The 20,526-nt window shown below is 46.7% G+C and overlaps 1 protein-coding gene and 1 long non-coding RNA gene across 4 annotated transcripts in view; one reads left to right on the top strand and one right to left on the bottom strand.

The window, feature by feature from the left end:
• The first annotated feature begins 914 nt into the window (after positions 1-914).
• zzef1 (zinc finger, ZZ-type with EF hand domain 1) overlaps positions 915-20,526 on the top strand; it is a 212,082-nt gene continuing 192,470 nt past the window's right edge. For all 3 annotated transcript variants that reach the window (XM_068007936.1, XM_068007937.1, XM_068007935.1), the window contains exons 1-3: positions 915-1,543; positions 17,136-17,280; positions 19,122-19,316. In XM_068007936.1, the coding sequence (XP_067864037.1) occupies positions 1,094-1,543; positions 17,136-17,280; positions 19,122-19,316 (790 nt within the window). In that variant the 5' untranslated portion in view covers positions 915-1,093. The remainder of the gene's footprint in view (positions 1,544-17,135; positions 17,281-19,121; positions 19,317-20,526) is intronic.
• Positions 19,024-20,526, bottom strand: part of LOC137344786 (uncharacterized) — a 48,722-nt gene continuing 47,219 nt past the window's right edge. Inside the window, exon 3 of the long non-coding RNA XR_010968460.1 lies at positions 19,024-19,297. This is a non-coding gene — a long non-coding RNA (uncharacterized lncRNA). The remainder of the gene's footprint in view (positions 19,298-20,526) is intronic.

The following is a 20,526-nucleotide window of genomic DNA, read 5'->3' as shown; positions in this document are numbered from 1 at the left end:
ACAGTGCTGTTAGGAAGGGAGTTCCACGATTTTGACCCAGCGACGATGAAGGAACGGCGATATATTTACAAGTCGGGATGGTGTGTGACTTGGAGGGGAACGTGTAGGTGGTGGTGTTCCCATGCGCCTGCTGCTCTTGTCCTTCTAGGTGGTAGAGGTCGCGGGTTTGGGAGGTGCTGTCGAAGAAGCCTTGGCGAGTTGCTGCAGTGCATCCTGTGGATGGTACACACTGCAGCCATGGTGCGCCGGTGGTGAAGGGAGTGAATGTTTAGGGTGGTGGATGAGGTGCCAATCAAGCAGGCTGCTTTATCCTGGATGGTGTCGAGCTTGTTGAGTGTTGTTGGAGCTGCACTCATCCAGGCAAGTGGAGAGTATTCCATCACACTCCTGACTTGTGCCTTGTAGATGGTGGAAAGGCTTTGGGGAGTCAGGAGGTGAGTCACTCGCCGCAGAATACCCAGCCTCTGACCTGCTCTCGTAGCCACAGTATTTATGTGGCTGGTCCAGTTAAGTTTCTGGTCAATGGTGACCCCCAGGATGTTGATGGTGGGGGATTCGGCGATGGTAATGCCGTTGAATGTCAAGGGGAGGTGGTTAGACTCTCTCTTGTTGGAGATGGTCATTGCCTGGCACTTATCTGGCGCGGATGTTACTGCCACTTATGAGCCCAAGCCTGGATGTTGTCCAGGTCTTGCTGCATGCAGGCTCGGACTGCTTCATTATCTGAGGGGTTGTGAATAGAACTGAACACTGTGCAGTCATCAGCGAACTTCAACATGAGTGTCCCTTTAAGGAGCTCGGATTTTACCTTTTGGTGCCACGGCCCGTATTTCGTACTGTCGCAAAGCGAGAGCAACAGGATTGCGGCAGTGTGTCGAGCGGGGTCGTGAGGCGACACGGAAGCCGGCAGTGTGTCGAACCCGGTAGTGGTGGTGGTGGTGTTGGGTTTGCGGAGGGGGCACCGAGGCCGAGGCCGAGTCCGGGTCCGAGCGGCCGCACGTTTAATAAAGTCCCCGGGGCGGCGGTTGCTAAGGCCGAGAGAGCGCGAGCGGAGCGGCGAGGCGAAGGCTCAGGCCGGGTCGGTCAGGCCGGGATGGGCAACACCGACAGCGCCGGGGCCGAGCAGCCCGACTGCGCCGAGGAGGAGGACGAGGAGGAGGAGGAGGAGGAAGAAGAGGGCCAGGACACCGAGCGAGGCTCCGCCAAGGCCGGCTTTCCGGCTCCGGGCTCGGGTCCAGGGGCCGGCGGAGGCCCGGAGTGCGCGGAGGGAGGAGGCCCCGGGTCCGGGTCCGGCCCCGGCCTGAGCCTCAGCCTCAGCCTGAACTGCGGGCCGAGCCCCGAGGTCTTGTTCCAGCATCACCGGCTGCGGGAGGCGGCGGCCAAGGTGCGAGACGAGGTGGCGGAGAATGTGGTCCAGCAGCACCACAGCCACCTGATCCGCTGGCTGGAGGAGCGCCTGGCCCGCGGGGAGGAGACCATCAGGATGGCCCAGTTCTGCGACCTGCTCGCCACTAGGTTCGCCATCAAGGAGGAGTGCGAGGAGGTGAGGCGGCAGCGGGGGGAGAGGGTCACCCTCCCCGGGGGGCGGAAAGAGAGTGTCACCCCCTCCAGGGGGCGAGGGTGTGGGGGGGGGGAAGAGAGAGTCACCCCCAGGGGGGCGAGGGTGTGGGGGGGGAGAGAGAGTCACCCCCTCCAGGGGGCGAGGGTGTGGGGGGGGAGAGAGAGAGAGTCACCCCCAGGGGGGCGAGGGTGTGGGGGGGAGAGAGAGAGAGTCACCCCCAGGGGGGCGAGGGTGTGGGGGGGGAGAGAGAGAGAGTCACCCCCAGGGGGGCGAGGGTGTGGGGGGGGAGAGAGAGTCACCCCCAGGGGGGCGAGGGTGTGGGGGGGGGAGAGAGAGTCACCCCCAGGGGGGCGAGGGTGTGGGGGGGGGAGAGAGAGTCACCCCCAGGGGGGCGAGGGTGTGGGGGGGGGAGAGAGAGTCACCCCCAGGGGGGCGAGGGTGTGGGGGGGGAGAGAGAGTCACCCCCAGGGGGGCGAGGGTGTGGGGGGGGGGGGGAGAGAGTCACCCCCAGGGGGGCGAGGGGTGTGGGGGGGGGGGAGAGAGAGTCACCCCCAGGGGGGCGAGGGTGTGGGGGGGGGGGGGGGGAGAGAGTCACCCCCAGGGGGGTGAGGGTGTGGGGGGGGGGGGAAGAGAGTCACCCCCAGAAGGGCGTGGGGTGTGGGGGGGGGAGAGAGAGTCACCCCCAGGGGGGCGAGGGTGTGGGGGGGGGGGGGGAGGGAGAGTCACCCCCAGGGGGGCGAGGGTGTGGGGGGGGGGGGGGGGAGAGTCACCCCCAGGGGGGCGTGGGTGTGGGGGGGGGGCGGGGGGAGAGAGAGAGAGAGAGAGAGAGAGAGTCACCCCCAGGTGGGTGTGTGGGGGGGGAGAGAGAGTCACCCCCAGGGGGGCGAGGGTGTGGGGGGGGAGGGAGAGTCACCCCCAGGGGGGGGCGAGGGTGTGGGGGGGGGAGAGAGAGTCACCCCCAGGGGGGCGAGGGTATGGGGGGGGGAGGGAGAGTCACCCCCAGGGGGGCGAGGGTGTGGGGGGGGGGAGGGAGAGAGAGTCACCCCCAGGGGGGCGAGGGTGTGGGTGTGGGGGGGAGAAAGAGTCACCCCAGGGGGGCGAGGGTGTGGGGGGGGGAGAGAGAGTCACCCCCAGGGGGGCGAGGGTGTGGGGGGGGGAGAGAGAGTCACCCCCAGGGGGGGCGAGGGTGTGGGGGGGGGGAGAGTCACCCCCAGGGGGGGCGAGGGTGTGGGGGGGGAGAGAGAGTCACCCCCAGGGGGGCGAGGGTGTGGGGGGGGAGAGAGAGTCACCCCCAGGGGGGCGAGGGTGTGGGGGGGGAGAGAGAGAGTCACCCCCAGGGGGGGCGAGGGTGTGGGGGGGGGAGAGAGAGTCACCCCCAGGGGGGGCGAGGGTGTGGGGGGGGAGAGAGAGTCACCCCCCAGGGGGGGCGAGGGGTGTGGGGGGGGGGGGGGGGGAGAGAGTCACCCCCAGGGGGGCGAGGGTGTTGGGGGGGGGGGGAAAGAGAGTCACCCCCAGGGGGGCGAGGGTGTGGGGGGGGGGGGGAAGAGAGTCACCCCCAGGGGGGCGAGGGTGTGGGTGTGGGGGGGGGGGGAGAGAGAGAGAGAGAGAGAGTCACCCCCAGAAGGGCGTGGGTGTGGGGGGGGAGAGAGAGTCACCCCCAGGGGGGGCGAGGGTGTGGGGGGGGGAGAGAGAGTCACCCCCAGGGGGGCGTGGGTGTGGGGGGGGGGGGGGAGAGAGAGAGAGAGAGAGAGAGAGTCACCCCCAGGTGGGTGTGGGGGGGGGAGAGAGAGTCACCCCCCAGGGGGGCGCGAGGGTGTGGGGGGGGAGGGAGAGTCACCCCCAGGGGGGCGAGTGGTGGTGGGGGGGGAGAGAGAGTCACCCCCAGGGGGGGCGAGGGTGTGGGGGGGGGAGAGAGAGTCACCCCCAGGGGGGCGAGGGGTGTGGGGGGGGGAGGGAGAGTCACCCCCAGGGGGGGCGAGGGTGTGGGGGGGGAGGGAGAGTCACCCCCAGGGGGGGTGAGGGTGTGGGGGGGGAGGGAGAGTCACCCCCAGAAGGGCGTGGGTGTGGGGGGGGGGGAGAGAGAGTCACCCCCAGAAGGGCGTGGGTGTGGGGGGGGGGGGGGGGGGAGAGAGATTCACCCCCCCCGGGGGGCGAGGGTGGGGGGGGGGGGGGAGGGGAGCGAAGGGATGGAGAGTAACCCCCACCCCAGGGCAGGGCAGTGGAGGGCTGAGCACCAACATACTTTCAGCCAATACATTTAGAGACTGGATGATCCAACAAACCTTGGGACCAGCACACCCATAAAGTGGGACTGTACACCCACTACACCCTGATATCGCTGCAGGTGTCCTCAGTATTGTGTTTGAGTGCACTGAATTGGGAAACACTGCCCAGTTTCAACTTCCAGTGTGCTGTGAATGCAAAGTTGCTTAATTCAAATTAGTGGATGATTGAATATTTTTCTAGTTCAAAAAAATGACGTGCAATAATCAGGAGTAGAGAATCTTGATTAATTTATATCATAGCTAGCACAATGAAATCTAATGCCATTGCAAAACTGCTTCAAGTGCCCTACTTTGTACAAGTGGTCGGTACAACAGTGAAAACAACTGCAAGTGTGATGTTTTGGGATCTTTGCTGGTCATTGCTGCCTTTTCTCGGTTCTTGGAAATGTATCCATCCCCTCCTGGTGATAGCACAACCCCTTTACTTTTGCTCACCTGTCCTTATGTGGCTCAGTGTCAAAATTTGTTTGATAATGCTTCTGTGAAGCACTTTTAACGTAGTAAAACGACCAAAGGGTGCTATATAAATGCACGTTCTTGTTGTTAAGAGGCAAAATAACTTTTATTGTAGGTTTGGTACAATGCAGAACAAAAACACACTGTTAATTGGCCAGCAATCATTTAAAATGTGTTTGAGTTCCACAGTATAGAACCTGCTTATGTCCTGTTAAAGATTAGATACAGTCTGAGGTGCCATTTCGAAAGGCACTAGCACAGTCGAACATAAAAATGGAAGTGCAGGAAAGTTGCAACAGGTCAGTAGGCATTTGTAGAAAGACAAGTTATTGATATTGAGTATGCATCCCTTCATCAGTAACACTATTGAGTTCAGATGATCACTGTTTACTCCCACTGATCATTGATCCACAAGTCCTGGAACAGCCTTGATTCTCACTCCCACATATTTACCTATTTTGATACTTGGCAGTTTTCATAACGGTTAGTGCTAGAATTCTGCCACTGGGAGACTGTTGAGACTCCTGTCCAATTCTGGATTCAGGCAATAGAAATGGAGGAAAGCATTTGTGTATTTGCAATGACTTGTGATTGGGTGTTTAGAACTATGGTTGTGTTATTAAAGGCTGACTGAAAATATCCTGTACCTGAATGTCCATACAAGTACTGCACCAGTCTGTTGGTACCTTTTCTATAGTTGGAAGTACAACTGTTGAATGCTTGGTCCTGTAACTAGATTTTCGCAACATAAAATTTGTCAATTCAATAGGAAAATGTTTTTCATAAATTTTGATTTATTGTATTGGGTGAAAGGAAGATTTAGTGACCGTGCTGTCCGAATGTCTTTGATAAATTGTGAAGGAAGGCTACAATCAACAGGAATTCTAGTTGAAGTCTCCTGAGGACTTTGACCACCCTATTGTAGGTTGATTACAACGAAAAGAGCCAAAGTTCATTGGTGCCTTATTTTATTGCGGTTATTTTGCCCTCTGAGGCCCGGATAATTGTGAACTCTGGTCATTATCGGTGATTGACTGAAAAGAATTCCTCCGAGAACAAACTTTCCAGTTTCTTATTAAAGTTGTTATTCTTGCATGATATCATATCCTGTGGATAGACTGTCACTTGTACAATAGATCTATTATGTTACCAATTATTAGATTTCAGTTCTTAAGCTGGCATTATTTTGGCCAGTGGGTAAGATGAGATGATTAGAGTTGGGCAGCTGATCCACTGTTCCATGACACACTTCTGAATCTATAGGAATGGGAAGATGGTACATAATAAATATATACTCACCTTTACAAGTCTTGTTTTGATTAGCCTTTTAAAGCTGATTCAAGTCGGAGGAGTCAGTAATAGTGCCACTCTTTCTCTCCATTGGTACTTTACCACGTGTAATGATGTTTTAAGTTCTTTATAAAGTGACCTTAGTTCTTATTGAAAAAGGTATATGCTAAATTCAGATCAATAAAACTTTGACTTATGTAGTCCAGGTGAGAATTTTTCTTTACTTACAGTACTTTTTAAAAAGAAGTCTCGCTCAACATTTCCAGGATTACAACTTTGGATTCTGTATTTTTTTTAAATTTCATTCTGGGGATATGGGTGTCACTGGCAAGGCCGGCATTTATTGCCCATCCCCTAGTTGCTCTCCGAAGGCAGTGGTGGGCCTTTGCTGCTGGTAACGATTTCATACTGATTGACTTGCTAGGCCACTTCAGAGTGCCGTTATGAGTCAAGCACGTTACAATTAGTAAAGACTAAGTTTGCCAAAGTTATCATTCTAACGTGGTCTGTTTAATAAATTAAAGTTTTAGTGATCTGAGTTTCATATAGTCGAGAAGAACAAGATCACTTTGGAAAGGATTAAAATAACATTGCTAAACAACATTTTTCTGATCTGTATATCACTTGCACTATTGCCTATCTGCCACGTTTATTTACCAAGACACTCTGAACTGTCAACTTCATTCTTTGCTCCCTGTGTCACTTAGATGGCCCCATCATGATAGTATTAAATTTCCATGTATTGTTTTAATAAAATATCACTTACTACAGTGCTGGTGTACAATCTGATCCTAACATGCTGCTCTTAGGAGTCAGTCATTACTGTCTTGGCTGGTGATGGTTTTGAGAAAAGGGGAGGGACAAAGAAACATTCTTAAAAAAAAAACACACACAAAATATAAACCTTTCTTTAATTCTCTTGCTAAAAAGTACCACTGAGCATTTCAGTGCTCTCATTAGAGCCTAGTTTTGCCAGAGTCTTCACTCAAAGTTCCCCTGTCCTTTGGATGCTATTGGACCTGCTGTGTTTTTGCAGCAATTTCTGTATTTATTTAAGATGTTTCCATGTACTGTACAAAATATTTAAGCAGTTATAAAGCTGGTATTTCCCCCAGTGCTGGTATGATGTATATTATACAAGTATACAGACAGAATCCTGTTATAGGAAATTGAAGAATGTTTGTGGAGATATTGCACAAAAATTTTTTTATCTCAATTTTCTCCCTCTCTTTTGCTCCTGAAGACAGTTCCTTAGGTACAGTTCCACAGGTCCAGGAACTCAACAGTACCTTGTCTTCATGTGTGACCTTAGCTAGTGAGTGTTGCCAGGCAGTTCCCCATGGGAGCAAATTGTGAATTTTACATCTCTCTCCTCACTGTCTCTCGCTCCCCGAGACAATTAAACTTGACACACACAATTTACCTTTAATAAATCAATGCTGGATGTCTCTGGTTGTCCCGTGCAGTTCTAAATGCTGACTAATTTGATCATTGAATTATGGATTTGAAGAGTTTGCACACAACTGATGCTAGACTAACTGGTCTATAGGTTCCTCCTTTTATACTTCTCTCCTTTCTTGAACAGATTTCAGTGAAATAAAGGGTGTTGATTTTCCAGCACTTTGTCACTTCTTCTCCATAGTGCCTCCCACCCATCCTTCATACAGTTTACATGGTTTTGCAGAAGGTGTTTGATAAGGTGCTGCATAAGAGACGTGTTATGAAAATGAAGGCACTTGGAATGTAGCCATATGGATAGAGACCTGGTTAAGGGACAGAAAGGCAAGAATAGGGATAACTAAATGTTTTTCAGGTTGGCAGAATGTGGCTAGTGTTGCACCCTAAGGATCTTTGCTGGGACTTCTTTTGTTTTCCATTATCTAAATGACCTTGACATGGAAAGAACTTGCATTTATATAATGCCTTTCATGGTCTCAGAACGTCCCAAAGCACTTTACAGCTAACAAAGTACTTTTGAAGTGTAGTCACTATTGTAATGTCGGGAAACGCAGCAGCCAATTTGTACACAGCAAGATCCCACGAATGGAAATGAAATAAATTACCAGATAATCTGTTTTTGGTGATGTTGGCCAGAATACCAGGAGAACTCCCTGCTTTTCTTTGACTACTGCTTTTACATCCACCTGAGAGGGCAGACGGATCCTCGGTTTAACCCCTCATCGGAAAGGTGGCCCCTTCAACAGTGCAGCACTCCCTCGATACTGAACTGAAGTTGCAGCCTAGATTGTGTGCTCAAGTCCCTGGAGCAGCAGAAGAATAATAATATTGAAGTTTGCTGCTGATACCAAATTAAGAGGCTTGGAAGAATGCACAAGGTTGCAGATAGATGTAAACTGATTAGCGTGGGTAGAGAGATGGCAAACTCTGAGATATGGAGTAATATATTTTAGACAAAGAACGGAGAAAGGTAGTATGTCCTTAATGGTAAAGCTCTTGGTACAAGTGGAGGAACTTAGAGACCTAGGGTGCAGGTAGATATTTTTAAAGGTTATAAAAGTTATAAAGTAGAACAAAAATGACACATGGTTATTCTGGCTTATTTACACAGAAGCATTGAATATAAAAGCAAGGGAGTGATGTTGAATTTGTACAATCTATTGGTTAGGCCAGAGTTTGAAACTTACATGCAGTTCTGGGTATCCTATTGTGTCAAGAACCATGGAATGGGAATAGCAAAGATTCACTAGAATGATATCAGGAATGGGAGATTGTGATCAGGCTCAAAAAATTAGAGCATTTTCACTGTGCTGTAATTTCTGGGGCATAAATGGGAGACTGCTATTGACAAATGAGCTTCTAACACATGAACTACAGTACCAGTCGGATTGTGGTCCCCCCCCCACCCCCCTCCAAAAAAAGACTGTGGATGCCGGGTCAGTTGGAATTTTCAAAACTGAGATTGACCGATTTTTGTTTGCTAAGGGTATCAAGGGACAGGGAGAGAAAGTGAGTTATTTGAGTTGAGCTACTGATCAACCATGATCTATTGGAATGGAAGAACGTGCTCGAGGGACTGAATGGCCTACTCCTGTTGTGTTCAATTTATAACGGAATGCATATCCAATAATGGCTCAAAATGATTTCCATATAGAGCATTATCAGACTAACACCGAGTTATTCATAGGAACATATATCGTAGAAAGGTTACAGCACGGAAGGAGGCTATTTGGTCCATTCAGTCCATGCCGACTCTATGCAATAGTAGTCCAGCTAGCCCCACTCCCCTGCCCTATCCCTGTAGCCCTGCAGTTTTTTTCCTTTCAATTCCCTTTTGAAAGCCATGATTGAATCTGCCTCCACCATCCCCTCCAGCAGTGCATTCCAGATCCTAACTTTAAAAAAAAAAGTTTTTCTTCATGTCACCTTTGGTTCTTTTGCCAATCACCTTTATTCTATGTCTTCTGGTTCTTGACCCTTCCGCCAATGGGAACAGTTTCTCTCTATCTACTCTGTCTAGACCCTTCATGATTTTGAATACCTCTATCAAATTTCCTCTCAAGCTTCTCTGTTCCAAGGAGAACAACCCCAGCTTCTCCAGTCTATCCATGTCGTCCCTGGAATCATTCTAGTAAATCTTTTCTGCACCCTCCCTAAGGCCTTCACATCTTTCCTAAAGTGCGGTGCCCAGAACTGGACACAATACTCCAGTTGTGGCCGAACCAGTGTTTTATAAAGGTTCATCATGACTTCCTTGCTTTTGTACTCTATGCTTTCATTTATAAAGCCCAGGATCCTGTATGCTTTTTTTTAAACTGCTTTCTCAACCTGCCCTGCCACTTTCGATGATTTGTCCACATATACCCGCAGATCTCTGTTCTTGTACCCCTTTGAGAATTGCATCCTCTAGTTTATATTGCCTCTCCTCGTTCTTCCTACTGAAATGATCACTTCGCATTTTTCTGCGTTGAATTTCATCTGCCACGTGTCCGCCCATTTCACCAGCCTGTCTATATCCTCTTGAAGTCTATCACTATCCTCCTCACTGTTCACTACCCTTCCAAGTTTTGTGTCATCTGCAAATTTTGAAATTGTGCTCTGTACACCCAAGTCCATCATTACTTTATATCTAGAAATTACTTTATATCTAAAACAGTTGGACTATAACCTGGTGTTGTAAGATTCCTTACATTTGTCAACCCCAGTCCATCACCGGCATCTCCACATTATATCTAGAAAAGCAGTGGTCCCAGTACAGAGATAGATAGATAACTTGCATTTATATAGCACCTTTCACAACTTCGGGATGTCCCAAAGTGCTTTGCAGCCATTGAAGTAGATTTTGAAGTGCGGTCACTGTAATGTAGGAAACGCAGCAGCCAATTTGCACACAGCAACGTCCCAGAAACATCAATGTGATAATGACCAGATCATCTGTTTTTAGGTGTTGGTTGAGGAATAAATATTGGTCGGGACACCAGGACAACTCTCCTGCTCCTCTATTAGTGCCTTGGGTTCTTTTATGTCCACCTTACTGTTTAACGCCTCAGCTGAAAGACGACACCTTTGACAGTGCAGCACTCCCTCAGTACTGCACTTTTTTTTTATTATTCGTTCACGGGATGTGGGCGTCGCTGGCGAGGCCAGCATTTATTGCCCATCCCCAATTGCCCTCGAGAAGGTGGTGGTGAGCCGCCTTCTTGAACCGCTGCAGTCCGTGTGGTGACTGTTCTCCCACAGTGCTGTTAGGAAGGGAGTTCCAGGACTTTGACCGAAGTCTCAGCCTGGATTATGTGCTCAAGTCTCTGGAGTGGGGCTGGAGTCCAAGCCCTACTGACTCAGGTGAGTGCCACCCACTGAACCAAGGCTGATGCCAAAAAGATAAACGGCCAGGTATCTCTACGTTGACATACTATAAATAGAATTTCAGGTTTGGGCAGGTAATCGCTCAGCCTTTTGTATGTGGTGCAGTCCCTTCATTTTATTTTGAGCTCTTTGTCCTGCGACATTGCTTATGGACAGAGGAGGGGGTTGGGCTATGACTGGTGGGGTTGGCAGTGAGGGAGATAGTTCTGGGGGAGTCCAGCGCTTCGGGTCAAGGTAGATGCTGGTTTGAGGTTCGGCACGTGAGGGTAGCAGGGCAGGATGTTGGGGGTGGGTGGGGTGGGGGTTTACGGTGATTTACAAGCGATAAAGGTTTAAATACAAAGAAAGTTAACCTGGAGCCTGGGAGCGGAGCACTGATGGAGATGGGTGGGACGTGGGCCTGTGAACCCAGAGACATGTCGAGGCCCAGGTATCTCTATTTTGACATGTTATCAATAGAGTTGTGACACACTCACCTCAGAATTCACAGCATTTAAAGCAGCGCTCTTTTCAAAAGCTTTCCTTGGGGAGGGTCCTGTGGTGTCAGCTGTAACTCGAGGTGTGATTGGGTGGAATCTTTTTGGTGGTATCTGGGGAGGAAATGCTTTGTGTAATATGATTGGTGAATAATGAAAGTAGAGTGTGCATGTGTGTCTATAAAGTATATGTGTGTGTATGTATATATATATATATAAAGTGCCCCTGCCACAGCACTGAAATGGCCCTTATCAAAGTCACAAATGACATCCTATGTTACTGTTACCATGGTAAACTATCCCTCCTCATCCTTCTCGACTTGTCTGTAGCCTTTGATACGGTTGACCACACCATCCTCCTCCATCGCCTCTCCTCCGTCGTCCAGCTGGGTGGGCTGCTCTTGCCTGGTTCCATTCTTATTTATCCAGTTGCAGCCAGAGAATCACCTGCAATGGCTTCTCTTTCTGCTTCTGCACCGTTACCTCTGGAGTCCTCCAAGGATTGATCCTTGGCCTTCTTCTTTTTCTCATCTACATGCTGCCCCTCATCATCCGAAAACACAACATCAGATTCCACAGATAACACCCAGCTCTACCTCACCACCACATCTCCCGATCCCTCCACTTTCATTTGTCACACTGCTTGTCCGACATAGAGTGCTGGATGAGCAAAAATTTCCTCCAAGTATTGGGAAGATCGAAGCCATTGTCTTTGGTCCCCGCTGCAAACTCCGTTCCCTAGCCAACGACTCCATCCCTCTCCCTACCCACTGTCTGAGGCTGAACCGGACCGTTCGCAACCTTGGTGTCCCATTTGACCCTGAGATGAGCTTCCGACCACATATCCGCTCCATCACAAAGACCGCCTACTTCTACCTCCATAACATCACCCGTCTCAGCCCAATTGCTGCTGAAACCCTCATCCATGCCTTTGTTACCTCCAGACTTGACTTTTCTAATGCTCTCCTGGCCGGCCTCCCATCTTCCACCCTCCATAAACTTGAGCTCATCCAAAACTCTGCTGCCTGTGTCCTAACTCGCACCAATCACCCCTGTGCTCGCTGGCTTACGTTGGCTCCTAGCCCGGGAACGCCTCGATTTAAAAAAAAAAAAAAAAAAATTTCTCATCCTTGTTTTCAATTCCCTCCATGGTCTCGCCCCTCCCTATCTCTGTAACCTCTTACAACCCTCCGAGAACTCTGCGCTCCTCCAATTCTTGCCCCTTGCGCATCCCCAATTTTCATCGCTCTCCACCATTGGTGGCCGTGCCTTCAGCTGCCTAGGCCCTAAGCTCTGGAATTCCCTCCCTAAACCTCTCCGCCTTGCTACCTCTCTCCTGCTTTAAGGAGCTCCTTAAAACCTATCTCTTTGACCAAGCTTTTGGTTACCTGTTCTAATATCTCCTTATGTGTCTCGGTGTCAAATTTTGTTTTAATATTGTTCCTGTGAAGCTCCTTGGGACATTTTACTACATTAAAGACACATTATAAATGCAAGTTGTATTGTGTGTGTGTATAAAGCACGTACGTGTGTGGGGGAATCGAGCATGGAAGGACTCCAATAGGAAACATTGGAGTGTGGAAGAGGTCACAAATAAGAAATATCAGTCCTGCTGTGGCAGCTCTTTATGGGTGTCATATTCTGTGTCTGTTCTCAGGTCATGTGTGCCACCTCCTGGGGAGTGCACCCTGGGGTGTCAAACGGCAGAACCTGCCTCATTCAGCTGCACCTCCACTTTGCTAGGCTTGGAGGCTACACCACTTCATCACTTGTCCACAGACTCTCTGCCTCCACATTAACTTTGCCTCCCCTTCTGTTTTTGCTAGCCATTTCCTTTGTCCCATACAGCGCTTATTCTAGCCTTCAGACAGGTTGAAACAATCTTTTTAAACCTGAATGCGGTCATTTGCCTTTAAGTTTTGACTGTAGCAATAGTGTATATTCTTCAACTGAAGTTGAGCAGTGTTACAGCAGGTACACTGGTTTCTTACCCACAGTAGTGCATATACATGTTATGAACTAATATATCTTCTGCTGTTTCATCAGTGATCTTCCCTCCATCATAAGGTCAGAAGAGGGACTGTTTGCTGATTGCACAATGTTCAACTCCATTTCTAATTAGCAATCTACGCCCGCATGTAGCCAGACCTGGACAAATCCAGGCTTGGACTGATAAATGGCAAGTAACATTCTTGCCACTCTAGTGCCAGGCAATGACCATCTCCAATAAGAGAAGGCCTAACCACCTCCCCTTGATATTCAATTGCATTACCATCACCGTATCCCCCACTGTCAACGTTCTGGGGCTCATCATTGACTAGAAACTCAACTGGAGCCACATAAATGCCGTGGCTACTAGAGCAGGGGTCAGAGGCTGGGTATTCTGTGGCGAGTGGCTCACCTTCTGATCCCTAAAGTGTCTCCACCACCTACAAGGCACAAGTCAGGAGTGTGATGGAATACCCTCCACTTCTTGGATGGGTGCAGCTGCAACAACACTCAAGAAGCTCGACACCTTCCACTGGCTTAAACATCTATTCCCTCCACCACTGGCGCAGTGTGTACTATCCACAGGATGCACTGCAACACCTCCAAAACCCGTGACCTCCACCACCTAGAAGGACAGGGGCAGCAGGTGCATGGGACCACCATCCTGACTTAAACATATCATCGTTCCTTCATCATCGCTGGGTTAAAATCCTGGAACTCTGTACCTAACAATGTTGAAGGAGTACTGTCACCACACGGACTGCAACGATTCAAGGAGAAGGCCCACCGCCACTTTCTCAAGGACAGCTAGGGATGGGCAATAAATGTGCCCTTACCAGCAATGCCCATATCCTGACAATGACTAATAAAACACATTACAGGTTAATTCAGATTTTTTTCAAGCAAAAAAAGACTCAGGATAAGGGTTGGCCATTTGGGACTGAGATGAGAAATTTCTTCACTGAGGTTTGTGAATCTTTGGAATTCTCTACCCCAGAGGGCGGTGGATGCTCAGTCTTTGAGTATATTCAAGGCTTAGATCGATAGATTTTTGGACCCTAGGGAAATCTAGGCTTATGGGGATCAGACGGGAAAGTGGAGTTGAGGTTGAAGCTTGGCCATGATCTGATTGAATGGTGGAGCAGGCTAGAGGGGCCGTATGGCCTACTCCTCCTATTTCTTATGTTACGGGGTAGTACAGTGTTATTTTTGTACATTCACTCAAGTCCTTTTCTGTAAAAGATCAATGACATGAGATAACTTGAAAACTGAAGTGTGTTTAGTGATAGTGTGCAGTGCATGTAACCTACAATGAGGTCTGTTTCTCTGTGTTACACTTCAGAGAAAGAATTGCAGCGGTTGTGATTTGTTCAGCACCCACTTTCCTTGCTACATAATACAGTCGCTGTGCTTGATACCCCAGGTAGCATGACTACTGAATGTTAAATCCGCAAGAGTAAAGCTTGGGCACTTTATAAATGGAATTGTTTGATTGAATAGACTGGCTATTTATATTGTAGATGATTACTGAAAATATAATTGAGAAAGTGAGTTTGTTCTGCTTATAAACACAAGCTGAGTTAACTGGAAAGCTGTACTGTTTCTGATGTCGATGGGTGTTAATTATTTGAATAATGTATAGGATGTTCAAAATCTAAAATTGGTTGGCAAGGCTGTAACAGGTGAACAAACTGAGAATTATGTGGCATTCAGATTGGTTCAGTGTGTAATGCATCAGGAACATTTTGTACTCCTTCCTGTCAGCAATCCCGTTTACAGGAGCTTTGTAAAGTCTGTACAGTGAAACATAAAAGCATCTTTTTAAATAGTTTTTCAGACAGCTATCTTCTGTGTATCTATTTCCTGTCTCACTGCAGCCTCTATGATGATCTCCTGCAAATAAAATCAAATCATCTAAAGATCCATGTAATCAGCCCCTGTTGTCTGAATCTTTGATATGTGTACATTTGTGATTGATTTTTTTAATTTGCACGTTCAGAGAATTGAGAGTAACCTTGTATGGCTGCATACTGAAGTAGCCAGATACAGAATTCTTTTTTGTTCTAAACTGAATGAGCTGATGCAGTAAAATGTTCAGTGCATGTCCTGCGATGGACCTGTGGGAATCCATATTAAGCTTAGATACAAATGGAATGGGAACTAGGGAAGGTGTCTCAAGTAGCCATTTTGTGGTTATGCATCGAGAAACGCTATGAATGCACTTACCACTTCCTTGAGCCAGTACCTTGCCAAGCAAATAAACTGCCGTGTTCACGGCCAAGTATTAAGTGAACCAGGATTAATTAATGCCCAAGTAATGTGAAGCTGCAAGTGTCATATTTGTACTGTGTACGCTTTACATCTTCCTTTCATTGTTTTTTTTAAGGTGCTATATCACACTATTAAAAAGCTTTTATTAATTATTGAGTAGGCATATTAATGGTAATCATTGAAAGAGTTCCCGGCTGGTGTCAGTGCAGGATAGATGGAAATGGTGACTTCCCTCCCTCTTTCCTGCCACCCCCCCTCCCTCAAAATTGGAGAGAAACACTGGGGAAATCAATGTGAGCTCTGATTAAAACTATCCAAAGCAAATGGGTGATTTGATGTAAGTTTGCTTGTGTGCTTTTTTTTCCAATTTGTGCATAATATATAATTTCCTATTCAGAATTTGTGTATTTGCATTTTATTTTTTGTGCCATCTCTCAATTCCACTAAATTCCTTATTGGATAGGGGGTATCCTGTATAAAACAATACCACCACACCATTAAACTGGTTGTAGTTGTAAAGCATGCCTACTTTTGATGAAGCACCACCCAAAGTGCAAACTGTGAAATATCCTCAGTAATACACTAATGGTGCATTAGTCATTTATAATTGTATATTAGTTCCAACAGAAAGCCTTGTTTGTCATAAACCTGTGTACTACACCATCCTGAACTAAGAGATTAGTCCACTCTATGTTCTGAAGATACAAGTGATCTGTCTCTTTCTTTAAAAAAAGCTGTGAAACAGACTTTTATAGATCAGATGATCAACTATCTCAAAGTTGCTCACTTTCACTGCGTGCACTTTATATAATTTTAGGTATCACACCTTGCCATTCCCCACTTTAAGTTTAATTATCAATCCAAAAATCTCTTTATATTAATGAAGTGTAGTGTCAGAAATGAAGGAGAAGTAGAGAAAGGGAAATATAGGAACAAATGAATTGCTAGATGAAAAAAGACCAAGGTCCATCTAGTTCGCCTTCTACCACCCTGGTAGTCATATACAATGATAATGGAGTTGTTGACTAATCCACAGCAATCAATCTCTATCAATTAGCCTAAAACTGACCCAGACATGACTGAAGGAGAACCCCTGTGGTGGAAAGCTTTGGGAACCAAATGTCCAAAGTCACCTGTTCCTCCCAAGCAATCAAGAAGGTGGATGAAACTCCTACTTATTTTTAAGAGATTATCCACCCTTCTGGAGAAACTATTGTTTTAAGAAACCTTGAGAGATCTTATAAATGGAGTACAGCAAGTTTTAAATCAGATTTTAAGTGAAGAAAGAAAGAACTTGCATTTATATAGCGCCTTTCACGACCTCAGGATGTCCCAAAGCGCTTTACAGACAATGAAGTACTTTTGAAGTGTTGTCACTGTTGTAATGTAGGAAATGCGGCAGCCACTTTGCACACAGCAAGGTCCCACAAACAGCAATGAAATAAATGACCACACCATCTGTTTTTTAGGTGTGTGTTGAAGAAATATGTTGGCCAGGATACTGGAAGAACTCCCCTGCTCTTCGAATAGTGCTGAGGTATCTTTTGCGTCCACCTGAAATTGTAAACTTTGGTTAACGTCTCATCTGAAAGACAGCACTACTGACATTGCAGTACTCCCCTCGATACGGCACTGCAGTGTCAGCCTATGTTATGTGCTCAAGTCTATAGAGTGAGACTTGAAGCCACAACCTTCTGACTCAGATGAGAATGTTACCACTGAGACAAGACTGACACCTCAGTATTAGAATTCTGCATTTCTGTGCCTGCAGACTTGACTGGACCCTCTAATGCGATGGGTGTTCTGTGAGGAAATACCAATTCAGTGCTGCAAAAACAAACTTTATTTCTACAGTGGGCACAGTTGAGAGAATGCATAACCCAGTCCTGTTAGCAATTGCCACTTTTCAATATTTCTCCAGTCATTCCACTTGCAGCTTAGGGAATGTCCGTGCTGTATCACTTTTAACTGCTTTCTTGCCAGGCATTCGCTCAGTTTGACGCAGAGGGAGATGGCACAGTTGCTGTGGAGAACATGCTCGAGTCATTGAAAACTTCTGGTGGTGCCAATCTGCAGGGAGAATTGAGTCATGTGATTCGGCAACTGCAGGGATGCTCCCTAACTCCAGGTGACGAGATCCTGATTAATACTGAATTGCAATAATTACAAGCTGGTGAATTTTCTGATAATTCATAGTCATTAAAAATTAAAATTTCCTGATATTATTGCTGGCTAAGTGTCGTAAAGTTAGTTACCCCCCTGTGTCCTGTGGTTCCATCTTCATATCAATAGCTATTTATTTTTATTTTATTTTTCTCTCTGCTTGCTGAGGCATGGGTTCGTGAATGGTGGCAGGCATCACAACCAAACCTGATCCCTTCCACGCACACGTACTTGCCGTTAAAGGTCACTGGAATGCGGGAACTCTGGCTGGTTTTTGTTTTTCCTTAGCCCGGTGGCGTTTAGGCCCACTGTCCCAGCTAAGTTTAGCAACCCCAGCACAGACTGGGAACTCAATTCGGGGTTGAGATGAATGAGAGATTCATTCCAATGCTTTTAATAAAAAAAATACTGTTCTTAGTTTTGGAATTGCTCCATCTACCAGTTCTGTACTACAGAAGGCAGCGAACGGTTGTGTATGATGTGAGATTTACAGAGGGGGTTTGTGACATTGCTACAGATTTAATAATCTTTCAGTAGATTGCAAGGAAGTTCGAAGCTCAAACTATCATAAAGATGTGTGATCTAAGCATTATTCGTTCCATGATGATCTGTCCATCAATGTCGATGGTGACAGCCCATGATTCATCTCCAATTTAATACAGGTTGTGGGTTCTTGTACGACTGTGAGGTCTGATTTTGAGAGGAATGTTTTCCCACACAGGACATCGGATGTCAGATTGACCTGAGGACTGATCTTTCCTTGATTTCCCTTGGGCTCCCATCTCTTCGGCTACCTGGATCCGACTTGCTTCAAGCTTTGTTGTTACGTCGTGAATCACCTTTTGCCACTTTTCCTGTCGCAAGCATCATGCTCTCTTGTCAGATGCCACATTTTTTTAGATTGGTCTTGAGGCAATCCTTATATTTTTTGAACTAACTACGAGAGCGTTTACTAAACTTCAATTCTTCGTAGAATACCTTCTTGGGTAGTCTAGAATCAGGCATTCGGACTAGGTTACCAGCCCACCTTTGCTGCGCCTTTACTGTCATTGCCTCTATACCTGGCATATTTGTTCTTCTGAGGACCTCAGTGTCCAGATTCTTGTGCCACCATCAAATTTTCATGAGCTTTCCGAGGTAACCTAGGTGGAAATGATTGAGTTTTCGGATGTGATGACTGTAAGTGGTCCAGCTATTGCACACGTCCAGTAAGGATGTTATAATTATTCATTCCAAACCAGAAAGTTGAAATGAAAACCATTTTCAGTGAATACTGATTTTATTCTGCTATGTCTGATCTGTAGCTTCCGTTAACTAGATTCTGTTGTGAGTTATAAATGTCAACTAATGATCTTCAAAGCAAATGTAAAATATTGGAGACTGGCCTCTAATTTGAATGAGGCTAGCTAGGCAAAGCGGGCATCTCCACATGTGCTTGCTTGCGTGTACAGGGCTGTACTCTCTGGTCTCTAATTGTTACATTTTTAGCATTAGTGAAGAACTGACTGGGAGAGTTGGTTATTTGCTAATGTTTGAAAAAGTTAAAAATGAAGTTTAAAAACTTCCTAGATGATCTAACCGGTGACCTGTGAATTTAAAAAATGTTTTTTTTCGCTGCTTGGAATTGTACTACAGCTGTTGTGAGACTCTTTGTCAGCACTTGATCCAGCTAACTTTGTTCCCAAGTTATACTGTGCATTGATGGGAAGTGGTTTTTGGCTTCACAAATTGTGTAGCATAACTGTTCTTAATTAATTGCATGTTTGCTTTAATCCCTATTTATTTCTCTCTCATTTCTTCTTCTAGGGTTTGTTGACATCTTTTCAAAAAATAAGGATCGCATGGGTGTTCATGCTGCAAAAATCTTGCGTTTCCTCCACAGGAACCGGATTCCAAGTAATGCAATTCCATTCCCCATGATGGACAGTTATAATAATATATGTGCCATGCGTTCCTCAGTTCTGAAGGATTGCCTAAAGCAGCTGTTAGAAAAAAAGAATGGTAAGATGCTAGGTCTTTATGTGGAATGATACAGTATAAGTGGCACTAATAAGGTTTTTTACAATTATTAAACTGGTCAACATGATTTTTAAAAGAATAAGGATGGCAGACGTTTCAAACTTGTTTTTGTGTGATGCTGCTTGTGAGGATAAAACATGTGTGCCTGTTTAAGCATTAGTAGCCTTTTCCTTGCTCTTCTCTTTCAAAGGTGCCGGGGATCTGGCTCCATGGCTACTGGAAACTCGTTACCTTGCTTAAGTGGCAGTAAAGGTTAGCCCGACTGAGCATAGCATGGGCATTTAATTCTTATTTACAAAGTATCCAATGGCACTTAAGGGAGAGCTACAAGCAACTCGCACAACACGCTTGGAATAATAGAAATCTTTTAAAATCATTTTGTCCACATAGGGAACTCAAAGTAAATGTGTCATAATTCTTGAAGCTGGCCATTTTCTGCTGTAGACAGAGACAGTAAGGGGGCAGCAATTACCAGACTTAGTTGCACTGCTTTTAGTCCTGATTGGGTCACGTTTGTTAGGGAAACTATAAATGTCCACACAGGACTTGTTGAAATTGGATTTCGAAAAAGCTGCTTGTTGCTGTTTTAAGTGGAAGAGAAGTTTTGGTAACTTTGACCTGAAGGCTGATGAATAAAATTAACTTGAAAATACCCATAGTTGTGATATTTCCATGTAATACATCAAGCTGAGAGTTGACAAAACCTCTCTGCAACAATCAGTGGTTGTTGTCAGTGGAAAAAGATCTTGCTTTTCCTGTGTGCATTAAATAAGTTATTTAGAGGCTTTTTTTCCTTGTTAACATTGTATATTTTGGCATGGATTGCATTTTTCTAGCAGACTCTTGGGTGTTGCTGTAACTTAATGCAGTCATCCCTGCTAGAGAAACTTGTGGAGAACAATAGTCTGTCATTAAGTGCGTGATATCTGGTCACAGGTACTGTTTTTGGCTTAGCTGCCACTTGGGTATCAAATATCTACGGTCAAGTTTGTAATCTGGCTTAAGAGAATCTGTAATAATGAGACCATTTTCTATTTGTTTTAAATCTTTGCAGTGAAAAAACATGGTGATCCTTGCCTAATTTTACTGTCTGAACAATTTTCCCTTTTTTGAAATTTATATCCCAACAGTCTACATTATTTTGTGTTTCGGCTTTGTATGTTAGTGTTTTTCCATATTTGATTTATTTTTT

The sequence above is a fragment of the Heptranchias perlo genome, chromosome 28 (genome assembly GCF_035084215.1).
Source record: "Heptranchias perlo isolate sHepPer1 chromosome 28, sHepPer1.hap1, whole genome shotgun sequence".
NCBI lineage: Eukaryota > Metazoa > Chordata > Chondrichthyes > Hexanchiformes > Hexanchidae > Heptranchias > Heptranchias perlo.
The sequence above is the reverse complement of the archived record's forward strand: the minus strand, read 5'-3'. Positions and strand labels throughout refer to the sequence as shown.